Source organism: Arachis ipaensis, chromosome B05 (assembly GCF_000816755.2).
Source record: "Arachis ipaensis cultivar K30076 chromosome B05, Araip1.1, whole genome shotgun sequence".
NCBI classification, from domain to species: Eukaryota; Viridiplantae; Streptophyta; class Magnoliopsida; order Fabales; family Fabaceae; genus Arachis; species Arachis ipaensis.
In genome coordinates, this window is record NC_029789.2 from 140,024,107 (window position 1) to 140,035,843 (window position 11,737).

The window sequence follows — 11,737 nt, forward strand, 5'->3', positions numbered from 1 at the left end:
TCGCGCGACTCTCTCCCTCGGTCCTGGTCTCCCTCGCGATGGCGATTAGTGGCGCGGTGGCAGCGGCGGTCAGCGATGGTGGCGACGAGCTAGAGTACGAACGGCAGCTGCTATGGACGACAGCAATCTCGACGACAACAACGGCCTCTTCTCCTCCTCCTGGTGGTGACGCGACAGCACAATGGTGACGGCGCAGGGACGGCGGCAGCTGAGCGTGGCACAATGGTGGTGCGAGCTGGACGCGGCTGGGGTGGTGTGAATATTACTAATTTTGGGACTTAATTTGAAAACTAATTTAATCTCTAAAATTACTTTAAAATATTATTTGTGGTATAAAAATACTAATTGATCCTCAATCAATTTCTCTAATTGGAAATACATAGTATAATTAATTTTCTTTATCCTTAAAACTTAAAGTATTGAATGATATAAATATAATTGATCTAAAATCAAATCATATGAAATTCTTATTATTTCATAACTACCAACTTTATAACTTAATTATAGAAATGAATTCAATAGTCATAAAATTATATGAAATTCTGATTTAAATAGCCAAACCTCATTATTTTTGAATTTCTAAAACTTTAAATCATAAATAGAAAAATAATCCATAAGTATAGAGTTTGGATAAAAACCTTAATTTATTTCAAATCCAATTAATCAAAATTACCTTAAATTATTTTCAATACAAAGAATTTTTGAAATTAAAACTGTAAATAAATATATGATTTGAGATTAGTTTCAAAATAGGACTTTTCAAAAGTCTTGGGTCTTACACCACTACCTTAACCAACATCTATTCTCTACTACTCCACTAACCACCACTGCCGCCATCTTTCCACGCTGACGATGACAAAGACGACAACTAGGCAACCAGGCAATCCATCCGTTCCCACGCAATGCTACCACCTTCAGCTGCAGCCACCCAAACTCTACGGCGGTCCCAACGCCGCCTCAAGCCCATGCACATATCATCTATACCTTGGCATAGTGGCAAGTTCAGAGTTTAGAGCCACCGGATTCAAGCTCCAGTAGTGCCGTTACACAGAGATGCCGCAATGCCTCTCCGGCCAAGACCCCGTCTAATGTCGCCACAAGATGGAGAAGCTCCGAAAGCGAGACTGAACCGAGATCTAACGCGCAAGGTCCCTTCCTGTGGTGCGATTCAACTCCTCCTAGGTCCACTTCAAACTCATGGACTCCATGGAGAAAGGTCCTATATATACAACAGTACAAATTACAAATTTATTATATAATTAACGAAGTTGAACAAATCTCCTGTAACTAATAATTTATTTGTTTTTATCTATACCCAAATTGAACCAATTGAGTGTATTCATTATTCAAATTCTCTTAGAAATCTCCAATCATATCTATGTTAGGATATTTGTCAAGTCAGAGAATGACTCCGATAACCACAATGGCAATGGAGGTGCGTGGCGTTGATTGTGACGAAGATGACGCGGGGTTTGGGGAAGAGGGGGAGAAAAAGGGGGAGAGGGATCCGGTTGGAGAGGTTGTGTCGGTGATCAAGTTTCTTGGAGATGGGTTCATGAAGATGGAAATGCCGTCATGGTAGCAGTGGTGGAGTAGAAGAGAAAAAAGAAGGTGGTTAAGGTGGTGGTAATAGAGGGATGTGAAAGTTTGAGTGGGAAAGAAGAGATGGTTGGAAGTTGATGTTGAAGATAATTGTGGGGGTAATTCTGGAATTTTATTAAAAAGCCAACATAAATTTAGGATTTGGATACTTTTGTCGTACGAAATCCATCTTTGATGGATACAACGTTAGTTTCCTTCTTTAATGTGTATTTTTGTCAGCGTTCGTAAAGTTCATGGGTACAAATGGTTGTTTTTCCTAAAATGCTTTCTTTGTTCTTTTGTATTGTAGTACTCCGTAGATGAGATAGAGGATATTTATTGTGACACATATTTAAATGAAATGTCTTTAGTGGTGTTAGCCTTGTTTATCCCCCATTCTTCTTCGAATATACAAGGAGAGTCGTATGCGTTCATGGTCATGACAACCGAAGCCGGACGTTTTCAGTTTTACGCGGTTTGTAGAGGTTGTGTCTCTAGCGTTTACAGGTCATGAGAGGAATGCGACCAACAAGTGAACGGTTTCCGAAATAATGAACACCGTGGCTTCCATGACTTGTCGGAGGCCTTGGCTTGGATGCGCAGCACCGCATCTCCTTTTTCTCGTCAGCCAACACCACAGGTTCAACCGGTGAGAAGAAGACCGTCAAGATTGTTAGAAGGTGCTTTCTATTCAATCCCTTCCCCTCAGCAAGTTTCTTCCATGGGAGTGGCAGCCAACAGCCAGCACTGTGGAGGTAGTAGTAGTGGTAGCAGCAACCCTGTTTAAGTAGATGGTGAGCTTTAACTTCCTTTCCTTCTATTTAAGCTTCTGTCACGATTTTCATATAGCAATCTTGTAATGGCAAAGCAACTGTCATGTTATTGATGTGCATGATTCTGAACTAATACAGAATTGGGTCGTGCAGTTGCAGAGCCAGGGGCAGAGGGTGAGTTCATGTATGTGGAAGACATGGAGCTCATGTTGATGCGAGCATCCTCATTCTTTGGAATTGGTTCCCTACTCTTTGTTCCTTAGGAAATCAACTCAAACGATGAACGAGTGCTGTTTGGGTTTGTGGTGGTTTTTCCCCACAATGGCAGAGGTCTTGATCTTGTGGCTCATGGTTCTTTGTACTATGAGGAACGCTTTGCTCATCAAGAAGTTTCTTTCACAATGCTTGATAAGATTCTTTCTGCTACTGGTTATACCGTTCGTAATTACAACTACCAGATTCTTCGACGTGTGAAAGAACATTTGAATTAGGACAGGGTGGAAGAAGTTGGTAGATTGAATGCGCAAATTCATGTACTAGAGAAGGAAAACGAGGAACTTTTGGGACAAGTTGAAATGTTTGGAGAGATGTTAGAGGAATAGGGTGCATTGTGGAATCGAATGCTACCACGTCCCCAAAATGTTGACATGGGATCAAATTGTACCGGGCCATCGACATGGGATCAACAGCTGCCTTGCCTTCTAGGTAGACTATAGTAGCGTTCATGTCTCCAATACCAACCTCTGCACGCTTCTTACGATCAATGTAGTTGTATGTGTTCTTCTTCGTAAACCCCAAAGAAGAATAACCACCTTCAATCCCAGCTCATGTACCCTAGTATCTTAGATATCGGTAAGCCATACGCATGCATTCCATCCATGTGGCCCTTTGCGAACCCAGATATCACCCGGCAACTTCGGATCATGTGAACCATTCCCCTAGGCATCAGTTCATGGTTAAGCTCGAGGATTACTTTCCGAACCTTCCAAATTGAGCTCCCCTTATCAAGGTATACAAACATCAAGGCCTGACAATTCGTGTGTGTCTCAGGCCTGTGAGATCTCTTCTTGTCTAATCTGTTGTACTGCTTTCCATCCCTTAGGCCAACCCTGTTACAGAAGAACCTTATTCTCATTATAGTCTCATCTTCATCCTTCGCATAGTCTCCCTTATAGATCCCAAATCCGTTGCATTTCCCTAGCCTCGAATAAAACTCATATGCACGCTCCTCACTTTGAAACACCATTTTCATTATGTCCTCGACACTCAACCCAATCACGTCTCCATACACACGACCATCCTCATCCGACAACAACTCAGCCTTTCCTAAATCATCCTCATCAACAACATCATTGTTTGGAAGGCCTAACTCAGATTGACTTTCATCCGATGACAAATTGATTATCTTGTCCATCCCACCATAGCATTCCATCAGTCAAATTTTAATCGAACAGAAATTCCTAAAACAAGCGAACAATACATAGACCAACACTATCACATACGGTATTTAAGCCACAAAGTCAACAACACTAACTACAAAATCCTACTTTTACATAACAAGATTATTAAATAGCTACTCTACCTTCATTAGCAAAACTAAAGGTAGGATTCAAACCAACTAATCAAAAGAATTGCATCGTGCCGAGACATGATTGATGTGGAAATATTATACGTTTCACCCAAACATTAGTTGCAAAAATGTTAACTCCACTTCAAGGGTCAACAAATGCATTCTCACATTTATGACAATGACAAAACATCATGCAATTTATTTTATTCTAATCCAAAAGGGTTACTGTCCATTTCTACTGTCAGGAACAAAACTTAGACAACCATTTTCAATTTATTCAACAAAAATAATAAATTTCAATGATATCAATACAGAATACACGCTCTAAATCCAACCTTTACCCCTTTTATACTGTATACCTTAAACCGTGTGTTATCAAATATTCTAAGTGACAAAATAAATATATATTCTAACAAATACCAGTTATTATTTCCTAACATTTTACAGGGACAAAAACTACATCTTCTGGTGCTATTAGCACATTCAACTGCTAAATTAAAAAAACTCAATTTTCAAGCCAACCTAAGTGAAGCTTAACTCTACACTCCGCCGTAAAACATAAATATTCACACACAAACATATTGAAAATGGTATCTCAGAATAAAAATTTACTGCCTCAACCGCACACCGGTGCCAATATCCTCCCACTGGATCTAAAGGAAAACAACCACAAGCCTGAAAAAAAGCTGAAGAAAAAATCAACAAAGCCAAGCCCCCAAACAAAAAGATCTCTGACTTTGCCTTGTCTTCGATTCCCAAAGAAGGAGATAAGCTATTGTAACAATCTACCTCAACTAAAAATTCAACAAAATTTAAATCACATTTCGCCAATGAAATTGCAAAATTTATTATTTTAGAGAATAACATTGTCATCAACAATTATGGAACTCAGAGAAATTATAAGAATTGTTTCAAACACGGTGCATATCTACATGATTAGAAATTTATAATTGAACATCCACAATAGGAATTAACTTCTGTGCTCACCTGAAGCTGCGCCACTGCCCGATTGTTGTTCTCTTTGTCGACCGCGAAAGACACAAGAAGACTTCAATAGGCAACTCTCTGTTTTATGTCGATCAAGCAAGTCACATCAGATTCATGCCGTGGGTCACGACATCATAGATGATGGCACCTCTTGTAGTTCTTCTCTCCGTCATCCCCGACGCAGGTCACGGTGTCCAAGAAGAAGGCGTCTCCTCTGGTCCTTCTTTCGCAGCGTTAAAGAAGAAGGCGTGTTTTTGTGGAACTTCTCTCATGGCGTCGAGGATGAATGCGTCTATTGCGATACTTCTCTCCGCAATCCAATTAGAGTCACTGGACGAAGAAAGGCAACACTTCAAGTGATGGTCATTTTGTTCAGTTTTTAGCTCTGTGTACGTGGGGTAAACAATGGCTGAGAATGGGTTTAACTCATTGAATGGTGGGTCATATATTTTTTCTTTGGGTCGAGTAGATTTTTTCATAACCTTCCAAAGCCCAAAATGGTACGGCGTAGTTGTAGTAGTGATGTTTATCCTTTTTTTTTTGGTAATTATAGTAGTAGTGATATTTTTGTTTTTTAGGTATTGAGTAACAATAATGTTAATTTATGATATTCTTCTTATATATTTTTCGGTTTTAAACATGAAAACAACTTTTTGTCCAAAACGTTAAAAGTCCAAGATACGCCCCTAATTAAGTTAACTTAATTAATCATAATAAAATATAATTACCAAACCAAAGCATTAGCCTCCTTACATGAATATCATTCAACTTTTTCTACAAATTCCTGCCAAACTTCAGACCTTGTCTCTTCCTATGACAATGACTAAAACCCCAAAGTGATCCCTGAGATTGGACGAGTTATCCATAATCGTCATTGACTTTCAAAATTCCCTAATGGTATCCCTCACATTCAGCTCCGGGACCCATAGTCGTCCTGCGACTCTTTCCAGCGCACAGTCAGCAAACGGAGTAATGATTTGGCACCTCCCATGCCATGCTGGAGCCAGCAACGGCTAGCTGACGTGGCAAATCTTAATTTTTTACCCAATGTGGTCTTGGTCCCATTAAAACCCTAGAAAGTAAGAATGATTATTATATGCAGTATCTCTTCTTCCCTTCTCCTCCGTCCCATAGAATTTTGCTTGCATAGAATTTTGCTTGCTTCAATTAACAAACTATGCTCTGGTCCAGCAGAAAGCTAACTAAACCCTAACTTCACTTCTGGTCAAAACTATAACAATTCAACTTGATTTCGCTGAACATATTGACCTAAATTGGAAGCTCGAAGCTCAAATTGCATACTTGGAGCTAAAATTTGGGAGTTGGGGATAGTAACAATGCAAATTGAAATCCATTGGAAGCTCGAAGCTCAAATTGCATACTTGGAGCTAAAATTTGGGAGTTGGGGATAGTAACAATGCAAATTGAAATCCAAAGTCCAAAAACACAAACATTCTGTTATCCCTTGCAAAAAGTGAAGAAAACTCACCAAGAAGATTAATCTCAGAGCCATATCCATGAACCCTAACAACATCTTCGAACGCCATGGCTGCATCTCTCGGCACGCCATACCAGGTCTTCCCAGAACCCATGTGAAGGTAATTCAAGCTATGGAGGTCATGGTCCTCAACATGCCAAGCGAACCAGCTGAACAACATAGCCAAATACACCATTGGAGAAGTAACACCATGTATCTCCTCCTTCATGAACCTCAACAATGAACCATTCGCCCTCGAAATCTCCCTCATATTCCACGCTGACTCCGCTAGCGCCGCCGCACACTCCTCCCTGCATTTCCGGCTGAACGCCGAGCCCGGCATGTCGTTCACATACTCCACCGAGAACGGCTTGTCAACGGTCGCCTTCCAGAACAGCGTCTCCACCTCGAGAGGCCCTAGGCCACCGGAACAACAATTATGGTGGACCACAATTATGGGACGGAGGAGAAGGGAAGAAGAGATACTGCATCATTCTTATTTTCTAGGGTTTAATGGGACCAGGACCACATTGGGTAAAAAATTAAGATTTGCCACGTCAGCTAGTCGTTGCTGGCTCCAGCATGGCATGGGAGGTGCCAAATCATTACTCCGTTTGCTGACTGTGCGCCGGAAAGGGTCGCAGAACGACTATGGATCCCGGAGCTGAATGTGAGGGATACCATTAGGAAATTTTGAAAGTCAAGGACGATTATGGATAACTCGCCCAATCTCAGAGATCACTTTGGGGTTTTAGTTTATGACAATTATTAATTTATTATAACCATAAGCTATCACCACAAATCTATATCTATAAACATCAATAGACTATCTACAGAGTAAAACTTGCCCTAATTTAATTGCCAATAGAATAGAAAATTATGATTTTCACTGATTAAAAACTTGTTTTGTTACCCGATAAAATCTTATTATGAGATTAATCCAAATGAAATTACTTAGAAAATTATATAAAGTCATAGTAACACTCACCATAAAGCGAGACACATGTCATATTTTCATTGATCAACTGCTATACTTCATAGTGAAGTATACAGAACATACTTCACCAGACGATGCACCATAATCACAATCCCTAAAACCAAAAACACTGAAAAGTGAAAACACATCATATTCCACTCTCTGCCGCCGGCACCGCGACGATTATCACCTCTTTCAGAAGCTCAGGTAGGTGCTTAAGCTTTCACTCTTCATCTGTTGTATTTTAGTTTAGATAAATATTCCTTCTGTCTTCATCTGTGAATTGAGTTTTGTTGTTATAAAACTTTATCCCAGTATCATAGCACGTTTGTGCTCCTCGTACTGTGTTGCAATTTTCACAAGAACTTCTCAGCTTGGGATTCAGCTCGATGGGTGAGGCAAAGGAAGATAATGTTGTTCTATCTTCAGTTCACTCCACAGTCTTCAAAGAATCCGAAAATCTAGAAGGAAAATGCACCAAAATTGAAGGCTATGACTTCAACCAAGGCGTCAATTATCATCAGCTTCTCAAGTCCATGGTCACCACTGGCTTTCAAGCTTCAAACCTAGGAGACGCAATCCAAGTCATTAATCAAATGGTTTGTTTTGTTTGCTTTTCTTTGTGCCCCCCATCTGTTTGTTTTTGTGACTTTTTGCTCATAAAGTTATTGTCTTTGCAACTTTTGGGGAACTGGGTTGAAGCTAGATTGGAGGCTCGCTGATGAACCAGTAGTCGATGATTGCAGTGAGGAAGAGAGGGATTTGGGTTACCGAAGGTCTGTTACGTGCAAGGTGTTTCTGGGATTCACTTCTAATCTCATCTCCTCTGGTGTTAGAGACACTGTTCGGTTTCTCGTTCAACATCACATGGTGAGTATCCTGTAAGCGTAAATTGGGAAGTTGGTTCCCCTTAATTTGTGTTAACATGATAAATGTTTGGTTTTCGGTTGTATCTGGAAAAATATCTGTTTTAGTGTGTTGTTTGTAGTGTCATAAAATGATTGTAAGATGGAAGAATTGAAAAAACTTTTGTAGCTGGTGCATATAATGTATATAGTATCTCTAGTTCACTACCAAGTATTTTGTAGCATAGCATCGTGAAAGTAGAGACTTTGTTGTTAGATTGTTCATCAATAGGGTGACAAGCATCACATTGACTGATTGTTGCTAATCCCCTTGATTAGAGATAAATTTAAATTTAACTGATTGCCTTTGAACAATGATAGAGTGTGTACTTGTTGAATTCCAAAAGTAATTTTCAAAAGGAAGTGTTTTTTTTTCCTTTGGAAAAATAAATTAAATTCAAATTGTGATAGTATTATAATTCTTGATCTGTTACAGGTTGATGTAATTGTGACAACTACTGGCGGCATTGAGGAAGATCTTATAAAGTGCCTTGCACCAACATACAAAGGAGATTTCTCTCTGGATGGAGCCTATCTGCGCTCAAAGGGATTGAATCGTATTGGTAATTTGTTGGTCCCTAATGACAATTATTGCAAATTTGAGGACTGGATTATTCCCATTTTTGATCAGATGTTGACAGAACAAAATAATGAGGTACTTTATTTTATAGCTGTCTTGTAGTGTGTGTAAGTTTTTGTGGATGCATGGGGACTTATTTACCATCTGTCTTTGTTTTCCTTTTTCAATATTAGTGTCGTCTGTATTTGTATTATACTATTCTGTATATGTTTTGTTTATGGTAAGTTGCTAACAAAATTAACTAAAATAGATTAACATTTTAAAATTGAATGGCATACCTCTGATGAAGCAGGTGCTACTTGAAACTTGTTTTTCCCGACACTTGTTCATCTTACTCTTTTTTCTTCTTCCTTTTTGACAGAATGTGATATGGACACCATCCAAGTTGATTGCTCGATTGGGTAAAGAAATAAAGAATGAAAGCTCTTACCTTTATTGGGCATACAAGGTAAGGCTGTGGGAGCAAAGGTTTTTTTATAATCATGTTATTCCCTGCATTTTGTTCCTGATTCAAGTCTTCGCCTAGTTCCTTTTCCGAGCATTAGGTTATTGTTTCTCTATATTTCTTGTATCATGTATGTATACGATGAAACGTAGTTATTGTGTAAATTTCCTGATTTTCTAAACAGCATTGATTTAGAAAATCACAATTATTGTTGAGTTTCTTTCATGTTTTCCAGAACAATATTCCAGTATTTTGTCCGGGCTTAACCGATGGCTCATTGGGGGACATGCTGTACTTCCATTCGTTCCGCAACCCGGGTCTGATTGTAGACATAGTGCAAGGTCTTTTCTACTCTCTTTTGCCTTCCTACTTCCTGAGTGAATCTGAATTGTGTAGAATGACAACTTTTCAATGTAACAGATATAAGGGCCATGAATGGAGAAGCTGTACATGCGAGTCCTAGGAAGACCGGCATGATTATTTTAGGAGGTGGTCTTCCAAAGCATCACATCTGCAATGCCAATATGATGCGTAATGGTGCAGACTACGCTGTTTTTATTAATACCGCACAAGAATTTGATGGTAGTGATTCGGGAGCTCGTCCAGATGAAGCTGTTTCCTGGGGAAAAATACGAGGATCTGCAAAAACTGTTAAGGTACATCGTCTATATGATTTCACAATTACTTTTCTTCTTGTCAGAATTCTCTAAATTGCTGCGGTGAATGCTATGGCTATAGTTTCATACTTTTGGATTATTGTAGCCAGCTAATATCATCAATCATCATCCTGATTTAGAATATGACTGAAAATTCCAAGGTTCATCCAATTTTATATTATAAAATACAACCATGATTTCTACTAACATTAGCAGAATTGCAAAATATGCTGATGTCCATTGTTCTTGTTATATTTGTTGGACTTCTAAAGATTTATGTAACGTAAGTCATGAATAAATATTTGTCTTAATCTCTATGCTTACAAATATGTTGATTTCATTAAACCAGGTCCACTGCGATGCAACCATCGCCTTCCCTTTGCTTGTTGCCGAAACATTTGCCCCAAGAGTGAAACCTTGCAATCAATAGAGGTTAAGACAAACTAACTGTCAAGTTTGCGTAAATTGCATTGTTTGAGGACATTGATGAACGTGTTCACCGTTGGTATTCGATTAGGTCAACATGCCTGTATTCGATCGGTATCTCCATCACTATCGTGTGCATTTTATGTTATACCATAAAAGAAAAAGTAATACACTAATTCTGACTGCATGAGAGACAGGAATTATAGATGCAGTAACCAATTTTCATTGATTTATGTGAGTTTTGGGATGAGGATGATTGTAACTTCTAAAACAAATAACATTAGAAACTTGAAAGTTCATCAACTTTGCAAGTCAGTATATTTTTATCTTTTTTTCCAACTGATGGCCAAATTTCATGTTGGAGGAAAAGATATATCACAATTCAGACCTTATTTGTTCTTCTGAATCATATTGCTGTGCCTGTACTTGTGTTCTTGATTGTATATATGGTTCTGAATCAAATATAATGATACAATGGTATTTTCTTTTACTTCATTTTAACCAAATGTTTAACAGTCTCTTCTTTGACCAACATTTGTCTGTTTTATCTTTTGGAAATCTATGAAGAATTTGTGAAAATAAATATCTGCCAAAATAGTAAATTAATTCATCATTTTCGTTTAACAGCAGGCCACAAACACGAAGCATACAACCTTATTTTGTTTGATATATATATGGTTACTACAAATCAATTATCCCATGGTTCAGTAGTAACTGTCTCTTAAGATTCTGTTATATGACACCACACGTACAAATGAAACATCATAGTACTAATAAGGTGGTCACCACATGAAGTTGTTAAACGAGAATCTTTAGATGATTTAACATGTTTGACTGAAATGTCATCTAACCGTTTTTATTTATCGTCTTCACATAAGACAATTTCATGTGAGTAACCATGTACTAATAATCAAATAACTCGTCGTTTTTATCCGTATATAGTTTATTAAGGTTTGACATTCAAAGTGAAAGTATGATTTAAGTATATCATGCAATGCGCCTGCAAATAGTGAGTCCGTCTCCGACAGAAGCAAGAGCGATCTCAACGCGTGGGTCTGTGGCGAGTGCGTCGTTGACTTCGATTAAAGCTTTTCGATATGGTCTGTGAGAAGCTTCAACATCCTCTTCAGGCCACACAACATATCCACCTAAGAGTGTGTCATCGTAGACAAGCAACCCACCAACCTTCACCAGATTTATGAGCCTCTCATGGTACTTCACATAGCTCCATTTGTCAGCATCAATGAAGGCGAAGTCATAAGTTCCCAAGTTTGAAGGCTACAACAAAAACATACCAAGAATATAAGAAGAAGAAGAAGAAATAATTAGTAAGTTTTTTTTTTTTTTTTTTTTTTGGAAAT

At 38.6% G+C, this 11,737-nt stretch overlaps 3 protein-coding genes across 7 annotated transcripts in view; 1 reads left to right on the plus strand and 2 right to left on the minus strand.

Moving 5' to 3' along the window:
* On the minus strand, positions 1,346-5,334 carry LOC107644470. Its single transcript, XM_016348335.2, has 2 exons — positions 4,912-5,334; positions 1,346-3,814 (listed from the first exon to the last, which is right to left on the minus strand). The coding sequence occupies exon 2, from the start codon at positions 3,784-3,786 to the stop codon at positions 3,169-3,171; it is 618 nt and encodes a 205-aa protein (XP_016203821.1). The 5' UTR covers positions 3,787-3,814; positions 4,912-5,334; the 3' UTR covers positions 1,346-3,168.
* Positions 7,424-10,782, plus strand: LOC107644469 (deoxyhypusine synthase). 4 transcript variants are annotated; one of them, XM_016348333.2, is made up of 8 exons: positions 7,424-7,571; positions 7,680-7,963; positions 8,067-8,234; positions 8,706-8,924; positions 9,211-9,297; positions 9,530-9,635; positions 9,715-9,950; positions 10,300-10,782. In XM_016348333.2, the coding sequence occupies exons 2-8, from the start codon at positions 7,754-7,756 to the stop codon at positions 10,378-10,380; spliced, it is 1,107 nt and encodes a 368-aa protein (XP_016203819.1). In that variant the 5' UTR covers positions 7,424-7,571; positions 7,680-7,753; the 3' UTR covers positions 10,381-10,782. The 4 variants fall into 4 exon arrangements, with proteins under 4 accessions (XP_016203819.1, XP_016203820.1, XP_020958664.1 ...); XM_016348334.2 differs by having other exon boundaries at positions 7,455-7,575; XM_021103005.1 differs by having other exon boundaries at positions 7,459-7,571; positions 7,725-7,963.
* LOC107642145 (probable caffeoyl-CoA O-methyltransferase At4g26220) overlaps positions 10,663-11,737 on the minus strand; it is a 3,646-nt gene continuing 2,571 nt past the window's right edge. For both annotated transcript variants that reach the window (XM_021103007.1, XM_016345452.2), the window contains one exon: positions 10,663-11,654. In XM_021103007.1, coding sequence (XP_020958666.1) covers positions 11,364-11,654 — 291 coding nt within the window. In that variant the 3' untranslated portion in view covers positions 10,663-11,363. The remainder of the gene's footprint in view (positions 11,655-11,737) is intronic.